Here is a 25,550-nt window from a genome sequence, read left to right as displayed (position 1 = left end):
GTCTTTGATCTGGACTCTAGGCATGCATGCATATGCATCCCTAATCCCCAGCCCATTCCTCGGCGCTGTCGGCTGCGTCGGCGTTTCGGTCGCATGGTGATATGACAACCCTAGAACGGGCTGGACTAGGCAAGGGATGGATCGACATGCGCGATCGGGTGCTGCATGTGTTCAGGCTGTCGACTTTCTGCCAGATACCCTCTCTGTCACTGGGACCGGTCCTTTGGGCCCTTAACTCCGCTATGTCCGTTCATCCGCTTGGAGGTTGAAGCTGAGACTCAATTTCCCCATTCTGTCCTGGCTATAAAGAGGCTGGCAGCTAAAAGAACCACCCCCGCAAGGCCTTAACATTCCTTTTGATCCCAATTCCTATTATCATCACCCCAACTATCATCATCTCATCATCTCATCATCTCATCATATCATCATGTCTACCTACGGCACCCGCGACCGTATTTTGCGTCTGCGCATCGCCCACTACAAGACCGAGGACAAGACGGAAGCTGAAGCCCACAAGTTCGGCACCCTCTTTGCCGAAAAGGCTGCCCATTTGCACGAAAAGCATGGCATTTGGGGATACGCTCAAGTAGGATTTCTTCCTCCGCTCCTCTCGGGCCCCAAATTGTCCCGGACTGAACTCTTTTCTGTAGGTCTACACCCCGGAGAAGACCCGCAAGGTCGTCGAAGCCATGAATCAGAAGGCGAACCGGGGATGGGTAATAGACGATCATGACTTTGCCGTCGAATTCTACTTCAAGACGCTCGAGGACCTCTCCAAGGTTAGCCGGGACCCGGAATTCCACGCTCTGCAGGCGGAGGAGGTGCCCTACATTTCCAAGCACCATGTGGTCACCAGTCTCGGTTGGGTCGAAACGTTTGTCGAGCACGGCAAGGTGGTGCACATTGAGAACGGCAAGTCGACCTACGGAACGTTCGAGGAGATGCAGGAGATTACCATGGATCCCAACTACCGCAAGCCCGCGGACGGCACCACCAACTCGCAGTAGGAGAAGACTTGACGAGGGAGTGAGCACGCCGAGTAACTTAGCGAGCCTGCACAAATCCTATGTTAATTGAGACCCAATCTCACGTCCATCGTTTTGTGTTCTAAAGCCGAGCGTAGGCAGGATCTGGGTAGAATGGTCGATCACACAGCCTCCTGAGGCGTTGAGAGAATATACAATGAGTCTCGAGCTTCCGCGAGCGGAATGGAGAGCCGCCGACTCCATCGGGGGTTCCATGGGTTCGTAGCAGGGTTCACTGGGTGAGCGAAGCTTGGGTGGTCAAGAGCGGGGCCGAGGGACGGGGGAATAAATAAGCTACAATGCTAATATCTGACAGTTTCCTGGAAATGGAAAACACAGCCTGGCACGGTGACTGTCTCACACCCATCTACCGTATAACATAGAGTTAAGAGCGTACGTCGACTACTGTAACATCGCATCAACGTCTTACTACGTATGGTAATCGGCACAACCTTCACATCGATTTGAATGGTATTAGAGACGTAGCTGACGGGGACTGGTACAATTTATTTGCCAGTGTAGCTACCGGTGAGAAGTGAGGAAAAAAAGACCAAAAAAAAACAAGGCAGGTTTCTCACAGGAGGGATCAATACAGAAGAGGCAAGAGTTGGAGAAAAAAAAAAAAAAAAAAAAAAAAAGGCTATGATGAATGCGGGTCAGCAGGGCGCGGTGTAGATGAGGCGACCGGGCTCGAGTTGGACTGGCTGCACTCCGCATTCCCATTGCTGTCCCCTGCGGTCGTCTTCTCCTGCTCACGACGACGCATCCCGTAGTCTGATTTCACCGATGTGCGCAAGGGGACCTCCTTCTCCAGCAAGGTGAGCAGGAAGCACAGTCCAGCAAACGCCGTGGCGGTGGCCCACACAATGCGGAGGGCGTCGACATAGACGCTGACCACATCATCGCGGACGTCGGCGGGCAGGGAGCGAATGTAGGAGCTTGAGACATGCGAGTAGGCCGATCCACTCCCCAGGGTGCGTCGCACATCCGGATCACTCACGCGCTTGCTCAGATTGGTCTGGATCTGGGAGTTGAAGATCGCGCCCGGGATGGCCACCCCCCAGACGCCGCCGTACGCTCGCAAGAAGCCCCAAGTCGCCGTCGCGGGGGCCACCTGCGTGTCCTGCAATGGGGCCTGCACGGCGGGCAGCAAGGTCGACATGATCATCCCCGTGCCCACAGCGGTGATGATCTGGAAGATGACATACTCCGCCATGGACGAGTGCTGATCCAGGCGGATGAACAGCCCGGTGCCCAGGGTAATCAGCATGAAAGCCACAATGTGGATGGGCTTGTACCGGCCCCAACGGGTGAGAAGATTACCAAAGAGCATAGCGATGGGCAGACTGGTAATCACAAACGGGAGGAGTAAGACGCCACTGCGCTCGGGGGAGACGAGGAGGACGCCCTGGAAGTAGATGGGCAGGAAGTAGATGGTCCAGAAGGATAGCAGAAACTGGCAGAACGAACAGAAGAGGACAATGGAGGTGGTCCGGTTGTTGGCGAGGATACGTGTGGGCAATGTCGGCTCCTTGCAGAAGCGGGTACTTTCGTAGAAGTGAAAGAAGCCCGTGCCCGCAAATCCGACCAGTAGGGGAACCAGCACATGCCAGGAGCGCCAGCTATACCGGGAGCCGCCCCAGGAGAGGGCAATGAGGATGGAGGTGACCGAGGCAATCAGAATGGCATTACCCACGAAGTCGATGCGGCTCATCTTCTGTCGCACTGTGAGTCGCCGCTGGAAATGGACCTGCAGAAAGAAGTACAGCAAGACGAGGGCGGCGCCGGCGATGGGTAAGTTGATGTAGAACACCCAGCGCCAGGTGGTGTTGTCGACCAGCGCGCCCCCAATAAACGGGCCCAGCGAGGTCCCCAGCGAGAAGGTGGTGAAGATGATGGCCATGAACTTGCCTCGTTCACGCACCGACACCAGGTCACTAATGACCAACTGTGTCATGAGACTGATGCCGCCGCCACCTGCGCCTTGAAGGACTCGACCAACCAGCAGCATGGCTGAGCTGCTGGCACCGCCGCTGATGCCACTGCCCAATGCAAATATTGCCACGGCCCCGATCAGCAGCCAGCGCCGGCCGAACACTTGGGCCAATTGGCCATACAGCGGTTGGAATGCGGTGCTGTGTGTGTGTGTGTGTGAGATCGCGTCCAGGATGAGATGTCCAGCAGCAGTTCATAGGGGGAGGGGAAAGGGGACACTTACAAAGTCAAGAAGTAGCCATTGACAAACCAGATATACAAATTTCCCGAGTGGAGATCATCCACAATGGAGGGCAGGGCCGTCGACACTACCGTAGACTCTAGTGCTGACAGTAATGTAGCCACGCAGAGCGGAGGGAAAATGGCCCAAAAACGCCAATCTCGCCGCGGAGGATCTGACGGTGGCGGTGGTGCTGGAGGGGAGGGAGCATTCGGGGCGGTTTCCTTCTCACTCGACATTTTGGCTCAGTATTTCTGGGGAGAGGGGAGCGTAGTTCGAAGTTCAAGTGCAGGTGCAGGTTCAGGGGTCCCGAAGCATCTTTATTCGGGAGGAAGAAGGGGGAACACTGGGGGGACTTGGGTGAATGTAACGGGCCTCCCATGCTAGCTAGGGTTGCCCATCATTCTCCAGGTTCGGAGTTAAAAGCACTTTAAGACCGCCCCTCCGACAGCCTCGAATTAGAGTTGTTTCCAGAGCCTCTCCACCAGGCGACCTTCGGCCAGTCTGTCAAACGGTAACCCATGGATGCATTCTTCCTCCAAATGACCGCCTGATGATCGCCTCGACTCCGGCGCCAGCGAGGGTGGTTGTGATTTCGCGATCCATGTCCCGAACTGATGCTGACTGCCTTCCCCCCTTGCTTCCTCCCTCCGTCCACTCGGCGCGGATAGTTCCGTTTGTTGTCCCCCTTGATCTAGGTCTGCGATACCCACCGTGGTCTATTTTATAAGTGAGATAAAGAAGCAGTTAGCTTTCTTTTCCATATCGGATGCCTGGGATATCACAATATATATAACAAAGGTAAGGAAGGAAGGTTCTGCTGGTTCCTTCGCTCTAGTAGAAGTATTTCGTTGTCCATTGCCGGAGGGGGTTATACAAAGTTCTGCATGTACATAGGCTCGGGCTATCTAATTCTCTTCTTCATGACTCTCTCTGTCTTCCACTGTAAGCATTCTTGGCCTGCATACTGGGTTGTCTGGCAACCCTCCGTAGGTATCATCCTCTTCGATGCATTATCTCACCAACGCGGTGCTGACGACCACGTCTCTGAACTGCCTGCTGCTAGACAGATGTTACAGCTGCTTTAGGTTTCTGGTGGCTTGGCCAAGACCAGTAAGGCTCGTCTGGACATTCTCCCAGCTTGCTACAGAGTCAGCCACCCCCTTCTCTGGGATCTCGCTCCCTTATAATCCTCAATGCTCTCACAAATGGAGGCCAAGATGGGGCGCGGAGGTTTCCTTTGCTGGCTCCTGAGATGACAAACTTAACCACCACGTCGAAGATCCGGCGGGCATGCGATCGGTGCCATACCCAGAAGTTGCGCTGTATCCGGTCTGAACATGAGAGGGCCTGTGTTCGATGTGCTCGCGCGAGCCTCGTCTGCGTCTTCAGTCCCCCAACCCGGCATCGCACATCGCCCAGCGAGGCCAAGAGGCTTGGGTGTTCTCAAGCTTTAAATAGCGCCCTCCATCCGACGAGGACGGGCTGCCTGTGGTCCCCCGATTCGTCCACCCTGCTGGAGCTCGACCCGTCCGTAGCGCCTCTTCATCCGGGGCTGCCATGCCCGAAGCAGGTGGGGATGCTTGACCCCTTGCCCGCCGCAACATGCGACCCTTTCACCCCGGTCGAGGGGTTCAGTTGGGACCATCTGCTGAGCACCTCACCCCCAATGGCCCTCGGGGATCTCATCCCCGGCGAGCTGGCATTGACGACCACCACCTTTTCTACCTCTACCTCCCCCTTGTCGCCCAGCCTTCCCCTCCAGACCCCGCCGGCCTCACGCATAGCCCCCAAGCCACACAGTAGTCCTCCCGAGCCCACTTCCATTGCAAACCGCACCGAATGGCTGGCAGAGCTCGCCCGCCTCAACGTCAAGCTGCTCACACACTCCCAGCAGATTGCGCACCGACAGACACGAGAAACGCCACGGATGTCCTCGCCCACCTCGGCCAGTGACCATGACTTGGATGAGGACCGACCGACCTTCGCCGTGGATCAAACCTTCCTGTTGTCTCAGCAGCTCATTGACCTCCTGAGCCAGCAGGACGCCCCGTTCGCCACCGGGGCACCCGCGCAGAGCCCGCCTCCTGGCCCACCGCAGCTGCCTCGAACTCTGCGCAGCCTGGACCCCGCGTCCATCCTGCTCGTGCTGTCGAGCCACCTGCGGGTTCTAGAAAGCTATAGCCAGATGTTTGCCCACGTTCAAGCCTGGCAGGAGCACGGCGGCGCCTCCCTCGCCGCCACGGGGATCGGGCTCCCCGCCCTCAACATCGGCGCCTTCTCCCTGCCTGCCTCCTCCCCGCGGTTGCAGATCGCCGTCATTCTGCAGCTTGCAGAGCAACTGCTCAGTCGGCTGCGCGAGATGGTCTTGCTCCCGGATGTTCCGGCACTGGCAGCCACCCGAAGCTTGTGCCATGAGATGGGCGCCAGTCACCATTCGACGGCGATGCACGAGGTGGTGTCTATCACCCTCCAGGCCATCAGTGCGCGGGAGCTAGGGATGACCAAGACGATCACTTGGATCAAGCGGTCGTTACAGGAGAGCTAGCCCCAAAGGGGGCCTTCCCGGGTGCCCTACAAGATATAGATTTACCATGTCTCATTGGAGATAGACGATGCCACGGACCGTGGGGGGTCGTGTCGGACTAATGACCACTGTTGTGGCGCATGCGCTAAGAGACACTCTGGTGTCTTTTCCGTAGCAAGCGTTGCTCTGCATTTGAATTCTCATGACGATGCTGGCGATTGCTCTGAACGACTGGATGAAGCTGATAATATATAGCTCGCGTGCATACTAGATTACCTGATCTTTGTGGGCCGTTTCCGAATCGGCGTTAGGGAAGGTCCAGGGATATCTGCAACCAATGCTCATCTTCCACATTTTCTACCTTGCTTTGATACCATCATACCCGCGCTTTGATTTGCAGCTGGGTGCAAACTTCGGAGGAAGCGGAGAATATCGGAGTCAGTAAAATGACAAGGCTCTCGAAGAAGTATGCCAACGGCCCTATGGGCAGCGTTAGAAATAAATCTACACAGCCACTCTGGATTGCCTTTTCTTAATAATTTTCTTATCAGGGAATACAGATTCTGTTACGCACGTAGGCATTTTATTTGGCAGGTGTGGCATGAGCGGATGCCACTGTTGGCCTAAGCAGATTCCAATGATATTCGGGTGGTACTGACGCTTTGCTGAGGTGTTTCATTATTCTCATATCCCTTGGTCTAAGAGTTAGGGACTCCCTGATTACTTGAGAATGGCAACTACCACGAATAATTAACAAATAATAACATCATCATTATGGTTTTTCGATAGGTATTGAATAACAGTGATAATAGTATCGTAAGACATATATTTGATCGTATGGAAACGTCACGCGCGTAGAGTTCTACAAACGCCGTGCGGGTGAATATATATGTATATATGTAGGGGGGCATTAGTTGAATAGGTACTTCCGAATACTTAACATATGCGCCCAAGTCCTTAAGTCATGAAATAATGTGGACCATAACTGAACGGTACGCTACATATTTCCTAAAGGACGAAGAAGGGAATGCACACGATCCAAGGCGAATGCAGGATAATCCTACTGCAGCCACCGTTCTCCCATCTCGCGTAATTTATACTTCTCTAACTTCCCACTCGCCGTCAAAGGCAACCGGTCTACTGCAAACACATGTTTTGGCACCATGGCCGCAGGACATTTCTGGCGCACCCACGCCCGCAACTCTTCCGGCGGCGTCTCAACGCGCAACACTACAAACGCGGCTGGCACCTCCCCATACATGGCATCCGCCAGCCCAACGACACCGACATTGGCGACCTGCGGATGGGTCAGCAAGGCATCCTCAATCTCGCCAGGGTAGATGTTTTCTCCGCCGCGGATGATGATGTCCTTGATGCGCCCGGTGATGCGGATCGTGCCGTCCACCCCCATGGTCGCCTCGTCCCCCGTGCGCAGCCAGATTCGTTTCTGCTGCGTCTGCGGATCAACTTCCTCCTCATCCACCAACAGGGTCCGTGCCGTCTCCTCTGGCGCATTCCAGTATCCGGCCATCACCGCGTAGCCGCTGATCTGCAGTTCCCCGCGCTGGTGGTCACCGCGGGGGAGTGTGCGCGTGGGGGTGTTGCGGTCAGCAATGCGGATCGCCGTGTGCGGCAGCACCTGGCCCACGGACGTGAGACGTTTGTCGAGACAGTCCAGGACCCTCGTCATGCACACAATGGGCGAGGCTTCAGTGAGGCCGTAGCAGTTGGTTAAACCGGAAAGATTCATGTGTTGGTGGAGTCGAAGGCGCAGGCTAGGGGCGATGGGGCTGCCACCAATGATGCCCGTGCGGAGGTGTCGAAGGGCCGACTTTTGGAAGACTCTATACGCTGTTAAGTTAGACGTGGTCGGGGTTGATGGATCAAAACTATGCGGAAGGAGGTGGTGGCGGGGAGTTTGGGTACTTGCCTTTGTGACATCAGGTCGAGTTCCATGAGAAACATCGTCGGGACACCGTACAACACGGTGGCATTATGCTGAGCAATGCTCTGGAGCGTGGCGCACGCATCGAAGCTGGGGGATGGCAGCAGGAGAGTCGCCCGGTGAACCATGGCAGTCAGGAGGCCAAGCACCAGGCCGAAGCAGTGGTGCAGCGGCGGGGGACAGCAGACGACATCTCCCGCAGTCAGATCCATGCCTTGGCCCACCAGGTAGGCGTTGTTCAAAATGTTGCGATGCGTCAGGCATACGGCCTTCGGGGCGGAGGTTGTACCGGACGTGAACTGCAGATTGGCCAAGTCCTCGACGCCCAGTTGGTCCTGCGGTGGCAGTCGTTGGCTGCCGTGCGCGAGGATCAGGGCCTCATAGTCAGCGGTGACGGGGAGTGTGGTGACATCGACCCGACCTGCGGAGTTGTCAATGATGAGCAGGTGCTGCAGAGAAGGGACAGTGATGGAGAGGGTGTCGGGATCGGAACTGGTCGCGATCTCCTGCAGGAGCTCGCTAGTCAGACGCGGGTCTTTGTGCGGTAACTTGATCTCGGTGCTGGTGATGAAGCAGCGCGCGGTGATGTGGTTCAAAGCATGGATAACCTGCCCAGGCAGGTAGCCAGGGTTGAGGGGGGTCAAAATGGCCCCCAATTTGAAGCAGGCGTAGGCAATCTAGACCGGCGGGCGACGAAAATGTCAGGGCTGATTCGGCCTCAGTGTGGATCAACCGCGAAGACTTACCACGGCGTACTCGATCCCATTGCCCAGACTGAGGGCCACCCGATCCCCAGCCCGAATGCCGAGCTCGATCAGTCCCAGAGCAAAGGCATCGCTCTGCGCGTGCAACTCTCCGTACGTGATGTGACGGGTGCCGCTATGTATGGCCATCCGGTCATGGGATGCGCTTACCACTCTCCGGAAACACTCGCCGATTGGCTTTTCCAAGAGGGGGATCTATCAAGCACATGAACGGTTAGGTTCCGCAGGGATAATCATAGGGCGCACTGGCACAGACAGACCTGGGCAGAACCATCAGTGCGGGCTAAGGTCGGTGTTTCGATAAGAAGAGGCATGGTGGTGGGAGCTCTCCGTCTTGGACCGTAGCCCGGTTCAACGTTGCTCTTTTTCATTGTTTCGCACGCCAAATGATGAATGTCCAAGCCAGTGTCCCGCCGAATCGGGGAGGGGGAGAAATGATCTCCCTCGCAGCTGGGCTTGCATATCGCAAGCTTCGGCTCACCGAAAATGATCGACTGCCGACGTGGTCAGCTCCCGATGCGCCATCGGCGATTGTGATACTTCGTCGTGCATGGATGACCGTCGTTCGTGGAATGCTGGCATCAACCTCATTACATGACAGAGGATGATATAGCCTGCCTTCGGGTGGGACTGACATGGGCCCATATTGTCTGGCCAAAATTCCGTGATGGCGCCATTCACGACGATCCCTGAACAGCTTACCCAGTCCATTGCGGACACCAAGGTGGAATATCGCCAAGTGGGAGGTCTGGTGGTGTCGAATCCAATCATGGGATGTATGGGGATCGGCGATCCCGAATGGTGGAATTGGGTGGTGGAAGAAGAACGAGTAGGATCCCCCTCTGGCAATAGGATGCACCAGTAGTTAATTGACAATTCTCCATCAGGCGCTGCCGCTCCTCAAAGCCGCTTTTGATCGCGGCATCAATACGGTATGTAAATGTCCTATGTTGATGCCACCCGCTGACACTGACGGCATTTCGGCTCGCTACAGTGGGATACGGCCAATGTCTACTCTAATGGCCTGTCTGAAACACTGATTGGTCGGGCGCTGCGCAAGTATCAAATTCCACGAAGGAAGGTAGTTCTAATCAGCAAAGTCGGTCGAGTGATGGCCGACGATGGCGGCGAGAAGGATGTAGTGGCATTCATGGCCCCGCTGGCGGCTAGGAGCAAGGACCTAGTCAATACCTACGGTAGGTTCAATGAGTTCACGATAACGCAGCAATCATGCTGACTGCTCTGCTCCACCTCCTACAGGCCTTTCACGGAAGAGCATCTTTCACCAAGTCCAGGAATCGCTGACCCGGCTGGGCACGGACTACTTGGACGTGATCATGATCCACCGATATGACCCTCAAACCCCGCCCGAGGAGACGATGCGGGCTCTACATGACCTGGCGACGATGGGAAAAGTGCACTACATTGGGGCCAGCTCCATGTGGGCGCACGAGCTCGTCACACTCAATTTGATTGCCGAGCGCAACGGTTGGCACAAGATCGTCTGCATGGAAAACCATTACAATTTGCTCTACCGCGAGGAGGAGCGCGAGATGAACCGGTACTGCCGTCAGAATGACATCGCACTCCTACCGGTAAGTGTATCTTGCTCAGACCCCCAATGCCCCTGCTCGAATGTCCCTTAACGTGAGCTCTATCCGGTGTAGTGGGCGCCCCTGGCCTCCGGGCATCTCGCATGTCCGTATGACGTCTATGGACAATCACCACGCACCGCGGACGACTCCGAGAATCCGCGCTTCAGCTACGGGAAGAGCCTTGAAGACCGAGAGATCATTACCCGCGTTGCCACGGTGGCCATCCGACGGGGATGGACGATGACCGAGGTAGCGCTGGCCTGGCTGAACAAGCGAGTGACCGCCCCGGTGATCGGGTTTACCAGTGTCAAACGTATCGAGGAGGCCCTGATGGCACGCGGGAAAAGGCTGTCTCCAGAAGAGGAGGCATATTTGGAGGAACCTTATCGGGCGAAAGAAATCGAGGGGCATTGTTGATACGGAAGACCGGATAGGATGGCCTGTACATGATGATGTAGTATACATGGACAGACAGGCTACACCATGATTTGAGACTGGGGTTTTGAGCGTCTTTCACTCCACCGGTAGATCTATACTTCAGTGAGAACAATCACAACCTAATCAGAGGTCTTAAACGAAGCAATTGACGGGCTTCCTACGTAACATTGTCGCTTGGTGTTGGTAGAGTACGGACAATATATATTTCGGTCACCTATGCCTTAACTCACCCTCCTTTTGTGGACGAATACAAGGAAGTCCGCGCTACTTGTATACATACTACTCTCGAAGATCTTTACTATAGCCATTTACGATGCGATAAGAGCAGAAGTGCTACCCCTGAATATCATGGGGGTCTGGCATGGCCGTGCTGCGAGCGTGGCTGAGGCGTCAACAAATTGATTGGATTCTATGAAGTACTCCACTACCACGAGGGATGAGGCGAAACCATGAAAGAGACTCAAACTCATGCAGCATGCCAGGCTCAGGATCAGCGCTATTAGAATATTCGGTACTTTCGGTGGTTCGGCGTTATGTTTAGGGCCCCTTGCGTCGGCGACGCTAATTCGGCTTGCATGCAATCTTGCGGTCGATCCCGAAATGCTGATCCAGCCAGGCAAATGTTCGATGAGCAGACAGACCAAAGGCTCCGACCTTCGCCTGCAACCCGCCCTGAGCTGCATCGGCGGCAATCCACTTGAGCTTGTCCTGGTCACGGAGATGACCGAGGGCGTTGTAGATGCGGTCCGTGCTGAACTCGGGCTTTGCGTAGAGGGCGGCGGCGGCGCCAGTGACAAACACAGGGCAGTGAACGTCAGCGAGGTACTCCTTCTCGTCGCTCCGACTGAGCGTGTAAGTCATCATCGCGCGGAAGGCGTCGGAGGGAGCCTCTACCCCGAAGATGGTCTTGAGGTGGTTGAACTCCCAACGAGCCTGGAAGTTAGCCCACTGGAGGAACCGTACCAGCCCGTTGAAGAAGCTGTCAGGCGCGCAGCCCTGGTCTGTTTCAAACATGTGGATGAGATACTCGGGCATGCGCCCCTTCATGATGTCCCACATGCAGTAAAATGGGTCGATGGAAACGCACGCATTGACCCGCGCATCGGCCGCCGCTCGCAGCGCAAAGTAACCCCCCATTGAAGCGCCACAGACGCCAATCCGGTCGAGGTCCAGATCCAACTCGGGATGCTCCCGTGCATACACTTCCAGAAAGTCCAGCACCTTACCATTGACCACCTCCCAATCCGGTCGCATCGTCAGTCCCTCACGTCGCAGAAGGATCCCCTGTCCCGGTCCCTCGTAGGTCAGAACTGCATATCCCTGCTGAACCCCCGCGGTTGGGTTGATGAAGTACAATTCTTCTTGTGTGGAGTCGCCGCCACCGATGTTGATGAGGATGGGGATCTTGCCGTCGGAGAGCCTGCGTTCGGCTGGGGGTAGATACAGGTAGCCGGGCAAGGCAATGTGCTTCTCGTAGGGAATCTCTAGACAGTGCACATCACCATCCATCAGCTGTGTCGCGCGACGAAAATTAGCGATAGCGCGTTCCAGCGTCGGCAGCACGCGCGGGTCGATGTGGCCCTTTCGGCTGGAGAGCATGTACTGCGCCGCCCGGATGTAGTTGGAGGAGCGCAGGTACGCCCGACGCGCCGTGAGACGATCTCCCCGGTCTTCGGCCTCTTGCGCCAAAGCTTCAGTCTTGCTACCTGCACGCAGCCATGCGGTGTGCCAGCTCTCTGCATCACTGTCTCGGATGGAGCCAACCGCCTGGAGCACTTCGGCGATCTCCGCACCCTCGTAAGGAGCGAATCCCAGTAGGCGCACCAACTCAAAGTCGAACCACTCAGATTTGAAGAAGTGGAACATGGCCTTTTGACTGTCCTGGGCTTGTATCTTGTGGGCCGTCATGGTGGCGGATGTACGAGATGCACGGATGAGGCGTGTAAGGGATTTAGCAAGAGAGAGGTACGGAGAAGAAGACGGATGATGGCGGAAAGGTCAGCTACAATATCTGCTTGGGAGCCTGTAGGCTTTCGACGCGGAAGGGAGGCCTGCCTCATCGTGAGGTAGGCCCTGAGATACTCTTTATAGAAATAGCTGTCATAAGCTCGGGCTGCATTCCCAGTGAAACCCCGTTCGGCGTTGGAGCCTACCGAGAAGCCCATCAGGGGTCAATACTACCAGCAGTGTGCAGAAGCATTTATCGTGGTGCCTACAGATGGCCGACGTCGGCGTTTCGTGCGCGCCGTTAGTCATATTCTGCATGTAGCGGTGTGCCTGGAGATGGCTTTCTGTGATTTTCAAGTATCTCGTGCTACTGCAGACCTGTTTCGCAGGATGATTGTAATCCTAATCTTAGAATATGCTCGGAACACATGATCGACAACGCTGTCAAGCATTCTCTGGCAATTTCTTATCCCCAATCATTTCCCCTCAGACACCCCGGGGAAGACGATCTGGGAGAGCTCGGTAAAGGGAGGAAAGACGGACTTGCTCCCCTCGATATTGATGATCCGACCATCGTGGATGTAGGCCTGGACCCATCCCAGGTGGGCTCGGGGCGGACGGTTGGCGTCCAAGAAGGGCAGTTCAGCCTCTTGCAACTTGCCAAAGTCTGGGTCTTGCGCAATAGCTCCCATAACCGCAAAGTCCGTGAAGTAGAACTCTACGCAGGCATCGTAGGTATCCAGCTCCCAGTTCCGTCCACCAACCCTCTTCCAGTCCGACAGGACCTTCTGGGCACTTTGAGGCGCGAAGTACTGCCATTGGGCATATTAGATCCTTCCGAGCAACGACTAGAGACAACAACAAAGAGATCCCTACCAACGTGTAGCCGAGTAGTCCATATTTCTGGTGAATTTTGGCTGCCTTCACCGCGTGGTCATTGGTCACGAACTCGTGCACCTCTGCCTCAGGCTTGTTAGGGTTGAAGCAATGGTAGACGCTGAGTCGGAGAACGCGTTCGGTCATGGTGGCTGCGAAACCCAGAAGGTCTTAGAGGAGGTTGAAGTAAGGATGAACCCTGTTTAAGATTTGTTCCTCAACATTCCTCCATGTTGCCTCTTTATATTGTTCCCATGACCGACTTGTTTAGAGGGACCGCTGTGCAGATTCGGCCTCGGGGCAGAGCACAGCCCTCTCCGACTGTCACTTATGCATGTCTGTTCGGCGTTTGTTGGAAAGAGAAGCAAGTGTCAGCAGGCTCACCCTCGCATATAGCCTGCACTCAAAGAAAGTATCATACAATTTTCCACTTGGCCCAATATTGAGAGGCGTGGCTAGTTCAATAAACGATCAGTCTGGCTCTCTGCTTCCCTTCAACCACACTTTGATTTGCCAGCACAACACTTCACTTTCGCTTTGATACCCAGCGATGGTTTCTGGATATGTTCCCCCAAAAGAGGAGCCGATTGCCATAGTAGGCATTGGCTGCCGTCTCCCAGGAAATGCGACGTCCCCGTCGAAGTTATGGGATGTGCTCCGGACTCCAAGGGAACTCTCCAAGAGGGTACCATCGAATCGTTTCAACATTGATGGCTTCTACCATCCGGACCCCGAGTACCCTGGTACCACCAATACCAAAAGCGCCTACTGGATGGAGGAAGACCCTCGCATGTTTGATGCTAGCTTCTTTAATATTACACCCCTCGAAGCCGAGGCGATTGATCCACAGCACCGGATGCTCCTTGAGGTCACATACGAGGCTCTGGAGTCCGCTGGAATGTCTATTCAAAAGATGCAGGGTAGCTCGACCTCCGTCTATGTCGGCAGCGTGGCGTGCGACTACGGCGATATCGTCATGAGAGATCCCGTCACTTTGTCTCAATATACCGCCACCGGGACTCACCGTTCAATCCTATCAAACCGGATATCGTACTTCTACGATTGGCGGGGTCCCTCTATGACGATTGATACCGCCTGCTCGTCAAGCCTCGTCGCTGTCCATCAGGCTGTTCGCAGCCTACGCTCAAAGGAAAGCCGAGTAGCGTGCGCAGCTGGTGTCAATCTCATTCTCGGACCGGAGCTGTTTATCACAGAATCAGCTCTGCACATGCTGTCCCCTGAGGGCCGGTGCCGCATGTGGGATGCGGGTGCAAACGGCTATGCCCGTGGGGAGGGAATCGCCGTCGTTCTGTTGAAGCGATTGAGCGACGCCCTGGCTGATGGTGATCACATCGAAGCAATTATCCGAGAGTCTGCTATGAACCAGGACGGGCGAACGAAAGGCATTACAATGCCCAGTGCTGAAGCACAGGCACGCCTGATCCAAGAAACCTACCGCAGATCTGGGCTAGACCCAACAACGTCCTGGGGCCGGTGTCAGTATTTTGAAGCCCACGGGACTGGAACCCAGGTAGGCGATGTTCGCGAAGCTGAAGCGATTGCCAGTGCTTTCTTTCCCTCACAAACTCCAGAAAGGAATGATGGTGAAAGCTCCAAGCTCCAGGTGGGATCAGTAAAGACCATTATTGGTCACACGGAAGGCACCTCGGGGCTAGCCAGCCTGCTCAAGGTAGCTTTGGCCGTCCAACATCGTGTGATCCCTCCCAATCTACACCTGGAAACCTTGAACCCAGACATTGCGCCATATTACAGTAATCTTCACGTCCCCACAACCGCGCAACCCTGGCCGCCTGTCGAGTTCGGCCAACCCTTACGAGCCAGCGTGAATAGCTTTGGATTTGGTGGTACCAATGCCCATGTGATTGTGGAGGGATATCAGCCGGAGATCCATGCCCCTGCCAATGCTGGGTATGCGGCACAGACGAGGGAGCAGGGTTGTGACCTGACTACATTACCATTGGTCTTCTCCGCCCATAGTCAGAGTGCTCTGGTTGCGATTGTGGCTCGCTTCCATCATGTCCTCCGCACCAGCAAGTCCGTCGACCTCCATCGCCTGGCGTGGACGTTGGCATGCCGCCGAAGCTCACACCCATTCCGGGCGGTGTTCACAGGATCAACACGAAGTGATCTGCTTGCCGCGATGGACGCCTCCCTCAAAAAGGTAGTTCAGGATCCATCAGCAGACTTGGGAATCCGATTGACCACATCTGCCCGCCATCCTAGAATCCTAGGCATCTTCACCGGACAGGGTGCACAATGGGCCACCATGGGCAAGGAACTGATTCTACGATGTGTCCTCTTCTGTGAGTCAATAGAAAAGCTGGATGAGTATCTACAGCTTCTCCCGGATGGACCCGATTGGTCCTTGAAAGAAGAACTCCTCAAGCCTCAGCCAACGTCACGGATCGCCGAGGGGCCGATCTCGCAGCCACTGTCGAGTGCCATACAAATGGCTTTGGTCGACCTGCTCAAAGCGCTGGGGGTGCGGTTTCATACGGTCATTGGCCATTCTTCTGGGGAGCTAGCAGCGGCCTACGCGGCAGGATACATTCGCCCCCAGGATGCCATGCGGATCTCCTACTACCGTGGGGTCTCAACCAAGTTCGCCGGCGGACGAGATGGCAGGCGTGGCACAATGCTGGCCGCTGGCCTTGGTGCCGCAGAGGCGACTGTCTTCATCAATCGCCCGTCGCTGAAAGCTCGAATTGTGATCGGAACCAGCAATTCCCCCGTCAGCGTCACGCTCTCCGGCGATCTCGAAGCCGTGGAAGAGGCACGAGCGATGCTGGAGGCCGAGGGGAAATTTGCCCGCATCTTAAAAGTTGACAACGCCTACCATTCATTCCACATGCAAGCATGTGCAGAACCCTTTCTCACCTCCATGGTAGGTGCTAAGATTGAGATCCTTACACCGGTTGAGCCCTGTAAATGGATCTCCAGTGTATACGGCCCGGATCGCACTCCCACTCCGGACGAATTGGCCGGCCCATACTGGCGTGACAACATGCTGGGATCCGTACTCTTCTGCGAGGGTCTCGAGCGTGCTATCGATGGAGGCGCGTTCGATGTGGCTCTGGAGATCGGGCCTCACCCGGCCCTGAAGGCATCAGTGGGGCAGACGTTCAAAGGTAAGACCGGAAATGGCGATGCAATCCCATACTCCGGGGTTCTGCGTCGTGGGGAAGATGACGTGGCCTCGTTTAGCGAGGCCCTAGGATTTCTCTGGCAGCACCTGGGACCCGAAGTCGTCAACTTCGACCGCTACGCCGCGTCCCTGCGGCGGGAGCCACCCAAGGTACTCAAAGGTCTACCTTCATATCCCTGGAATCACGAGACAGCCTTCTGGCGGGAGTCTCGTTCCTCAAAACTATACCTCACTCGTTCAACACCCCATGAATTGCTGGGCAATCGTTGCCACACCGAGAGCAGCGACACTACACTGCGCTGGAGAAATGTGCTTACTTCGAAGCAGCTTCCCTGGCTCGAGTCCGTTCGTGTACAAGGGACAGTGACGCTTCCCGCGTCGATATACTACCTCATGATCATCGAGGCCGTTATTGCGTCTCCATGGGGCCATCAGTGTCGCCTCGTGAGTCTGCACGATGTCAGGATTTCTCATCACGTCAGACTCGCCGATGCTAGCGAGGGAGCAGACTTGACCATCACAGTGGTTCTACCCAGTTCAAATGACGATGATAAGAATAGCGCGGCTTTCTACATCATTTCTGCCAACGACGGTATCGAAGTATGCAAGGGTAGTGTCACCATTGGGATGCCTGATGACAATCAGGCCTCTCCTCCCTGTTTCGCTGGACAAGCATACACCCAACATGTCGACAAAAGTCAAATTTACAACTGGCTCGAGCACGGGGGGCTACAATATGATGGACCCTTTTGCGGACTACTCTCGGCCACTCGATGCCTGGATCATTCGTCAACACAGTTCGTGGATTCTTTCCCAGAGAGCTTTACTACGTTGCTCGCCAATCCCAGTGTGCTAGAGTGTGCGGTACAATCGGCCCTACTCGCATTTGCCGGCCCAGGTGACCAGTAAGTGTTCAGGACAAAGATCAGATATGTAGCGCATCCTAATGACCATACAGAGATCTCTGGACCGCATTCCTACCCAAGCAAATCGAACGGATCACTATTCACACGCCTTCGTTGCCTAGTGGTCGCGGCACGGTCCTGACAGCTCATGCCCAGGTCACAGACACACTTCCAGCAGACGCGGAACGACTGTCGCCCAGTTTCACTGCGGACGTGCGAATTTGGAACGAGACTGGCCAGCCTTGCATTGAAATTGAAGGGTTGACACTGGCTTCACAGGGAACACCGGGGCAAGATCGCCGGTTGTATGTGCAAGAAACATGGGACTATGATCTCCAGTACGGAGTCGCAGTTCCAGGAGAGGGGATGTCCTATCAGCAGATCAGTGGCCGCGTCCTTAGGCAGTTTGTGCACTGTAGGCCACAAATGCACGTTCTGGAGATTTGTCCCGGATTCGCTAGCTTGATGCTGGTTTCATCCAACAGGCAGATCCTGTCATCATTGGTGTCATATACGGTGGCAGATACCGAGAGTCCCTGGTCGCGTCAAACTCAAATCCCCGGCGAATACCATATTCAGCAATTGGAGATAGCTGACCAGCAACTGGACCCGGAGGAATGGCAGGAGCACAGCTTTGATATCATTGTCATCCAGCCTACGCTTTATTATCCTCAGCACTACGACAAACTAGCGGGGTATCTCGGGAGCCTTGTTCGAACGGCAGGCTACGTGATTTGCCCTTCGGCACCTACTTGGCAAGATAATGATCACCTACTCCAGGCGGCATGGTCAGAGCGTGTGCAGTGTGCGGGATTTAGTCCGATCAATAGCGATGCGGCGGTGACGGTGTTTCAGCAAGGGAAACGGGAGACCAGCGGTCTGGTGGCCGGAGGATATCAAATCGGCCATGAGACATCGTATCCACAGGGCCAGGTCATGGTTGTTGGAGGTATGCAATCGAAAGCGTCCGGCTTTGTCCAAGAGTTGACAGCGATGTTGTCCGGACCGAACGTAAACGTGGTGCACGTCCCCTCGTTCCAGGACGTCGATCTCCTTGCGGTATCTAATATGGCTGGTCTCTTGGTTTTGGAAGACGTAGAGGCGCCTATCTTCACTCAGCCCAGCGAGGAGAGACTAGCCATCGTGAAGGCGACGCTTTCACAATCACCGGTAACTCTGTGGTTGACCAGTGGCCTTTGCGCTGGCAACCCTTACCATTCTGCCTCCTTGGGATTGGGTCGCACCCTGCAATCACAAATACCACAACTACGCCTACAGTTCCTTGATATCGATACCCTAGATGGAATGCACACTACAATCACCGAGATATTCTGTCGCTTGTTAGCCTCCAGAAGTGCAGACCAGCCTGGATCTTTCGAGTCCGAATTGAGGTTAAAGAACGGGAAAGTCCTGGTGCCCCGATTGCAGCCTATTCAGGAGCTCAATGATCGTTCTGAAACTTATCGTCGTCCGGTGCAACGATCGGTTGACATTGCGGAGCAGCCGATCCAGCTACAGTCGACCGGGCCTGGCCTTGCTTATGAAGCGATCCAGATCTGTGCCAGGAAGATTGATCTCTCGCCTCACGACTTAGCATCGACAGTCCGAGTGTGTTGTGCTACGCAATTTGGGATCAGAATGGCAGACCATACCGATTCCTTCTTTCACCTTGCCATTGGAGCTGATCTCTCAACAGGGACACATTTCATCACGCTACAGGACTCCATAGCATCAATCGCTAAAGTTCCGTATCCCCTTACCTGCCCCATTCAGGCTACAGGTATATCTTATGATCGGTATCTGAGCCTCTCTGTTCGCTGCTTGGTGGCACAAATGCTGGCCGATCGATCTTATGGAGATGTCACGACAATCTACGACCCCAAGGAAATGTTGGGAGGTCTGTTGCAGGATCTGTATACCGGTACGCACCAACGCCTCGTCTGCCTCACTCATGGCCCCACCGGATTCAGACGGGGTGCACAGTGGATCCATATATCGCCACGGGCTATGGTCAGTGAGATTCGCGCCGCCACCCCGCGCGATACGGGCTACTTTGTCGATTTGTCCTGCCAGGCTGGCCTAGCCACGAGTCTACCGAAGTCTCTCCCGCGGAGATGCCATTATCTTTCAGCGGCAGACCTTGTCTGTGTGAATCCAGAGCCGACATCCTCTTCGAAAGATCACTGGTCTACGTTTCAGTCATCACTCCAGTCTGCGGTTCGGCATGTTGAGTCTTTAGCCGAGGACCGTTGCGGGTCTCCGATTACCCTCATTGATGTCCAAGATCTGCTGGGCCGCAAGGCTCCACACTGTGGTGACCCGTTCAGCATCGTTAATTTGGACTTTAAAACGCCGGTTGTTATCTATGACAGACCGATTGATCCCACTGATCTCTTGTGTTCCCAGGGAACGTATCTGCTTGCCTCAATGCCTCATGCCCTGGAATACTCCCTTTGCAGGTGGATGGTCAGCATTGGGGCCCGGAACTTCATTCTTTTACACCAGTATGGTTTTCCTGATGCCTCGCAGGTTCTCTCACTAACACAGGGGCCTAGAAGACTTTCGGTCGAGGGGGATTATGGGTGGATCGAAGAACTACAAAAATCCGGGGTTCATATTGATGTGGTGGAAGTTCCAACCTTGGGCTGCAAGCATCAGGTCATAAAGGCACTCTACGCTGTGACTGAGGCACAACGCCCTCCCATTGAAGGGGTCTTTTATGGCCCGGCCTTGGGGGATGAATCTGTGGAAAATCAGATGGCCGCCATCAATATCATCCACGATGTTTTCTCCAATCCGACTTTGGCCTTCTTTGTGGCTCTGTCATCGGCGTCCAGGATTGCTGGCAGTAGCTCACCTTCCACTGAGCCGACCACGGTCGTGAATATGGTCAGTAGTCGCAGTCCTCCAACAAGCCCCCTCACTGACAAACGGCTGGTCTAGTACATGGCGGGTCTGTGCCGTCAACGAAAGGCGAAGGGGTTGCCGTCCTCTGTGCTCGACCTGAGTCCCATTGTTGGCATTGAACGACCCAGTGACGAACGGGACTTGGGCGCTATTTCGGAACGCGATTTCCACCGGTCATTAACGGAGGCCATCCATCTCGCTCGTGATTTTTCTGACCCCCTCAAGGTGGATTTAATCGTGGGATTACAGCCGGCGAGAAATATAGAATATTTACCAGCTCGTTTCGGACACCTGTTAACTGCGGCCCGGGAACTTGGTGAAAATAACGAGAAGCAAGACAAGGTCTCACCATTACAAGACGTGCTGTCCCCGGAGAAGTCTGAACGCCAGGCAATCCAGGGACTGTGCCCTGTGCTTACAGAGTACCTGGCTGGCCTATTGCGATTGTCTGCGAAAGGTATAGCGCGCGACACAGTGATTCTCGACCTGGGAGTAGATTCACTCGTGGCTATGGACATCCGAGCCTGGTTCTCCAAGGAGATGCAGGTAGATATTCCCGTGTTGAAGATCCTCGCAGGCGCATCGGTTGAAGATTGTATGCATCTCCCTTCCCCATAGTAACCACATCTCTAAGTGGGACACAGTGTGTCAGTATGCAGTAGCCGAGTTACGAAGTGCTCCTGAACAAGCGCCATCGAGCACCGTATCCAGTCCCAATCGAGGGCAGCCACGCGGTGACATATTGACGCCCACAACGGATGACGATGAGGTTGATCTTGCCTTCCCCAAATCAGCCGTCGAGCCGATGTCGTTCGGGCAAACTACGATCTGGCTGCCCTACGTTTCGCTGGAGAATAAAACCGCGTACAACTGCACCACCACGTACCAGCTTCGTGGCCCCCTGGATATTGACCGCTTTGAACTCGCCCTTCACGCTGTCATCAGACGCAATAGCTCCCTACGTACTGCTTTCTTCACCGATGAGGCCAGCGGAGAGGTCTTCCAGCGCGTCGAGGCATCTTCTCCGTTCCAGCTACGTCAAGTGGCTGCAGCACCTTTTGAGAATGCTGCTGCGGAGATTGAGGCCGAGAAGAAGCTCGTGGCTGACCATGAATACAACCTCGAGCGAGGGGACAACTTCATCGCTACGCTCCTCATCCACGGCGGCTCTCCTGCAAGCGTGCACACCATTATCTTCGGCTACCACCATATCATCATGGATGGCGTGAGCTGGCAGCTGTATCTGCAGGACCTGCATCAATGCTATTCCGCCCCAGATGTAGACGCCGTACCTCCTGTGGGGCAATATATCAATTTCGCTGCACATCAAAGAAGGTCCCTTGAGAGTCCTGCCACCCGGGAGCACCGCCGGTTTTGGAAACAGGAGTTTGTGAACCTGCCACAGCCTCTCCCCATTCTTCCCTTCGCCAAAAGGTCGACACGCAAGAGTCTGAACCGCTACGACAATATTGAGCTCATTATCGATCTGCCATCGGATCTGGTCCGGCGCATCAAGAATTTCACCACCGCCGCACGGGTCACGCCGTTCCACTTCTATCTTTCCGTTCTGCAGGTCTTACTCCATCGCCTGTCAGAAACTGATGATTTCTGCATTGGAATCGTGGATGCGAACCGTACCGATGCAGCTTTCGTGGATGCTATCGGGTTCCTGATCGATATGCTGCCGCTGCGCTTCCAGCTGAGTAGAGACCAATCCTTCAGTGACCTACTCACTGCAACGCGATCCAAGGTGTATGCCTCCATGGGTCACGCGGGTGTCCCGTTAGATGTTATCCTCAAGGACATCAATGCGCCGTCCCTCTCGGTCTGTCCACCTCTCTTCCAGGCGGTGCTGAATTACCGGCTCGGAGTCCTGGGGCAGAAAACCATTGGAGACGTCGCGCTCGACTGGTCAACCTACGAAGATGCCAATCATCCATTTGACTTCATCCTCACCGTCGATGAGAATGACGGGGAGGGCTTCTTAACCCTGTCCGTGCAAGAATACTTGTTCGACCGCACTGCTGGAGACTCCCTGCTCTCGACCTACATCCACCTCCTCGAGACATTTGTGGGTCATCCCGGTTTAGAAATCGGCGCAGGTGAAATATTCAGCCCCCGCCAGATCGAGGCGAGTACCGCGCTTGGAAAAGGGCCTATAACGTCTTTTGGGTGGGCGGACACCTTGTCCCTGCAGATTGATAGTTTCGTCGCCACGCAGCCACAGGCCATGGCAATCAAAGACCCGTCGGGAATTCTGACGTACAAGGGAATGTCCGACCGAATCGATCAGATTGCACATGCCCTTTTGACCGCAGGCGCCCGGGTCGGTACACATGTCGGCATGCTCTGCAACCCGTCTAGCGACGCCATCTGCTCGCTGTTGGCGATTATGCGGATCGGAGCCGTCTATATCCCCTTGGATGTGCGCAACTCAACCGAGCGTTTGATGACGATTGTGAGCGAATCCCAAGCCGGCTTTATTGTGTGCCACTTAGATACCCTTGATCGCCTCCGGGAACTGCAGCTGGATGCCAATGTGCAGCCGGTCGACATCACGAAGATAGATAAGCCGGCACATCCGATCCCAAATGCGTCGACGGCTGATGGCAGAGCCTTTATTATGTTCACCAGCGGTACTACGGGGAAGCCGAAGGGGGTCATGCTACGGCACTCCAGCTTCCTCAACCATGTCGCTGCCGCCAGCCGAGCGATGAACTTACACCAGAGCCGAGAAGTCGTCCTTCAGCAGAGTGCGTACGGCTATGATGCCTCGCTCGCCCAGATCTTCTACGCGCTTGCGAACGGGGGATCTCTCGTGGTCTCCAGCAACCGTATCGACATGTCGGATCTGGCACAGTTGATGTATGAGGAAAACATTACCTTTGTCCTAGGCGCGCCGTCTGAGTATTGTGTCCTCTTCCAATACGGCCGCGAGTGGCTGGAGAAGTGCTCCAATTGGCGCATTGCCATGTGTGGTGGTGAGGCCTTTGCAAACCATCTTCGCCAGTCCTTTCAGGACTTACAAAATCCTCTCCTGCAAGTGTTTAACGCGTACGGACCCAGCGAGATCTCCGTCGCGTCCTCCTTCGGTGTCGTGCCGTACGATCGCGAGTCAGTGCAGGACGACTCCCCCGCGGCCATTGGCCCTGCAATCACAAATTACGCAGTCTACATCCTGGACCCCGAGACGGCGCGGCTCATGCCTCCTGGTTGCAGTGGAGAAATCTGTGTTGGGGGACCGTCTGTTAGTGAAGGGTACCTGCACAATGAAACCCTCACCGCTGCGAAATTCATCACCGATCGTATCTCTGGGCTTGAAGAACCGGGCTGGGGTCGTTTATACCGCACTGGTGACCAAGGCCGGATGCTCAATGACGGCTCCATTGTCTACCAGGGCCGCATTGCCGGCGACTCGCAGATCAAGCTGCGCGGCATCCGGATTGAGTTGGAAGATGTCTCGGCCTCTCTTCTTCAGAGCGCCCACGGAGTTCTGTCCAATGCCGCGGTCGACTCCTCTGGAGAGCGTGAATCCATGTTTTTAATCGCCTTCGTCGTCTTCATCGTGGGCAGGACGCCCGCGAATCCAGCGCGCTACCTGCGCAACTTGCTCGCCACCTTACCATTACCACTCTATATGAGGCCTTCGGTAGCTATCCCGTTGCCCGGACTCCCTCGTAACGCCAGTGGCAAGCTCGATCGCCACGCCTTGAGGGCAATCCCCTTGCCAGAAGACCTTTTCACCGACCGGGAAGACACACCACTCACCGAGACGGAGGCTAAAGTGAAGGGGATCTGGACGAGCATTCTGTCCGAAATCGGAGTGCGACTCCAGATCCGCAGAGAGTCGGATTTCTTCTCGGTGGGCGGCAACTCACTCCTACTGCTCAAGATGCAGCGGCAGATCAAGGACACCTTGCATCGGGACATACCGCTGGCGGAGCTCTTTCAAAACACCAGCCTGGAGAGCCTGGCGCAGCGTCTGGATAGCATGGATACGGCTGAGGCAGCAGCAGTAGCCCATACGGGCTTGGACTGGGCAGCAGAAACGGCCCTCTCCCTAAGTCTCAAGTCCGTCCAGTCGAGCTACTGCAATATCCCTGAGCTGCGGGAAGTTGTCTTGACCGGATCCACGGGTTATCTCGGCCACTGTCTGCTACAACACCTGGTGGCGTCGCCGCACGTCTCCCGAGTGCACTGCATCGCCGTGCGGCCGGCTGGGGAGGGCCTTGGACGACAGGCCCCAGCGATGAAGTCCGACAAAGTCATCATTTACACTGGAGACCTGTCTGCCCCCCGACTGGGTCTCTCCGAGGAGGGGGCGACCCAGGTATTCAGTACCTGCCACGCGATCATTCACTGTGGCGCCGATGTCTCGTTCATGAAAACATATCACTCTCTACGGGGGCCAAATGTCGAATCTACACGCGAGCTGGTCCATATGGCCCTACCACGCCGAGTGCCCTTTCACTACATCTCCACTGCAGGAGTAGTCCATCTACGCACGGCTGACAGCTATGATGAGGAATCCGTCGCCGAATTCTTGCCACCGGTGGATGGCTCCGATGGTTATGTCGCCTCCAAATGGGCCAGCGAGGTCTATCTCGAAGCTGCTCATCACCAGCTGTATCTCCCCGTCTCCATTCATCGTCCATCCAGCATTGTCGGCCCGGGCGCCCCGCCGCTCGATATCATGAACAACGTCTTGGCCTTCTCGCGCAAGATGCGCGCGGTTCCCCACGTGCCCGGATGGCATGGCTACCTAGACATGGTAGAGGTGGACGCAGTCGCGAAAAATATCCTTGACACGATGCTGATGTCTGATTGGAATCATACACCTGCCGTGCACTACTTCCATGAGTCCGGGCAGACTGTGGTCCCCGTCGAACTTGTGCGGGAGTATTTACAGAATTCAGAGGGCGGGGAAAATGAGTTTGAGACTCTGCCTCTAGATGAATGGATTGCTCGGGCCCGAGGTAACGGCATGAATGAACTGGTAGCCGGTTTCTTGACCCTGATGCATGAGACCGGACAGGGGCCGTCGATGCCCGCTTTGAAGACAAGTCGGGTTTACCGAACAGTCTGAAGTCATTACTACTTTAGGTAGTCCCGCGATTGAATCCAATAGAGTTTATTTAAGTTTGCATTCCTGTCTTCCTCTGTAAGAATACCTTAAGGATCCTGGAGCTGTAGAATCAGAGGACAGTCGCAAAGCGTAGCTACATGTTAAAGAGATGTAC

The 25,550-nt window shown here is 55.3% G+C and overlaps 8 protein-coding genes across 8 annotated transcripts; 4 read left to right on the top strand and 4 right to left on the bottom strand.

Moving 5' to 3' along the window:
- Positions 1-427: 427 nt before the first annotated feature.
- Positions 428-1,007, top strand: AtWU_00558 (dimeric alpha+beta barrel; the record flags this gene model as incomplete). The annotated part of the gene is made up of 2 exons (XM_035495674.1): positions 428-586; positions 651-1,007. The coding sequence occupies 2 exons, from the start codon at positions 428-430 to the stop codon at positions 1,005-1,007; spliced, it is 516 nt and encodes a 171-aa protein (XP_035351567.1).
- A 658-nt stretch (positions 1,008-1,665) lies between these two features.
- On the bottom strand, positions 1,666-3,479 carry AtWU_00557 (MDR family MFS transporter; the record flags this gene model as incomplete). The annotated part of the gene is made up of 2 exons (XM_035495673.1): positions 1,666-3,160; positions 3,244-3,479. The coding sequence occupies 2 exons, from the start codon at positions 3,477-3,479 to the stop codon at positions 1,666-1,668; spliced, it is 1,731 nt and encodes a 576-aa protein (XP_035351566.1).
- Positions 3,480-4,495: 1,016 nt separating this feature from the next.
- Positions 4,496-5,788, top strand: AtWU_00556 (Zn(II)2Cys6 transcription factor domain-containing protein; the record flags this gene model as incomplete). The annotated part of the gene is made up of 1 exon (XM_035495672.1): positions 4,496-5,788. The coding sequence occupies one exon, from the start codon at positions 4,496-4,498 to the stop codon at positions 5,786-5,788; it is 1,293 nt and encodes a 430-aa protein (XP_035351565.1).
- Positions 5,789-6,827: 1,039 nt separating this feature from the next.
- On the bottom strand, positions 6,828-8,790 carry AtWU_00555 (acetyl-CoA synthetase-like protein; the record flags this gene model as incomplete). The annotated part of the gene is made up of 4 exons (XM_035495671.1): positions 6,828-7,611; positions 7,698-8,389; positions 8,459-8,671; positions 8,737-8,790. The coding sequence occupies 4 exons, from the start codon at positions 8,788-8,790 to the stop codon at positions 6,828-6,830; spliced, it is 1,743 nt and encodes a 580-aa protein (XP_035351564.1).
- Positions 8,791-9,143: 353 nt separating this feature from the next.
- Positions 9,144-10,488, top strand: AtWU_00554 (aldo/keto reductase; the record flags this gene model as incomplete). The annotated part of the gene is made up of 5 exons (XM_035495670.1): positions 9,144-9,305; positions 9,364-9,408; positions 9,471-9,672; positions 9,737-10,071; positions 10,144-10,488. 5 exons carry the CDS (start codon positions 9,144-9,146, stop codon positions 10,486-10,488), a joined length of 1,089 nt encoding a protein of 362 aa, XP_035351563.1.
- Positions 10,489-11,070: 582 nt separating this feature from the next.
- On the bottom strand, positions 11,071-12,417 carry psoB (hydrolase psoB; the record flags this gene model as incomplete). The annotated part of the gene is made up of 1 exon (XM_035495669.1): positions 11,071-12,417. One exon carries the CDS (start codon positions 12,415-12,417, stop codon positions 11,071-11,073), a length of 1,347 nt encoding a protein of 448 aa, XP_035351562.1.
- Positions 12,418-12,932: 515 nt separating this feature from the next.
- AtWU_00552 (EthD domain-containing protein) lies at positions 12,933-13,479 on the bottom strand (the record flags this gene model as incomplete). The annotated part of the gene is made up of 2 exons (XM_035495668.1): positions 12,933-13,268; positions 13,333-13,479. 2 exons carry the CDS (start codon positions 13,477-13,479, stop codon positions 12,933-12,935), a joined length of 483 nt encoding a protein of 160 aa, XP_035351561.1.
- Positions 13,480-13,882: 403 nt separating this feature from the next.
- Positions 13,883-25,396, top strand: nrps14 (PKS-NRPS hybrid synthetase psoA; the record flags this gene model as incomplete). The annotated part of the gene is made up of 4 exons (XM_035495667.1): positions 13,883-17,403; positions 17,457-20,292; positions 20,347-20,905; positions 20,955-25,396. 4 exons carry the CDS (start codon positions 13,883-13,885, stop codon positions 25,394-25,396), a joined length of 11,358 nt encoding a protein of 3,785 aa, XP_035351560.1.
- Positions 25,397-25,550: the final 154 nt, after the last annotated feature.

Source organism: Aspergillus tubingensis (assembly GCF_013340325.1).
Source record: "Aspergillus tubingensis WU-2223L DNA, scaffold_1, whole genome shotgun sequence".
NCBI lineage: Eukaryota > Fungi > Ascomycota > Eurotiomycetes > Eurotiales > Aspergillaceae > Aspergillus > Aspergillus tubingensis.
This window is presented reverse-complemented; position numbering and strand designations above follow the sequence as displayed.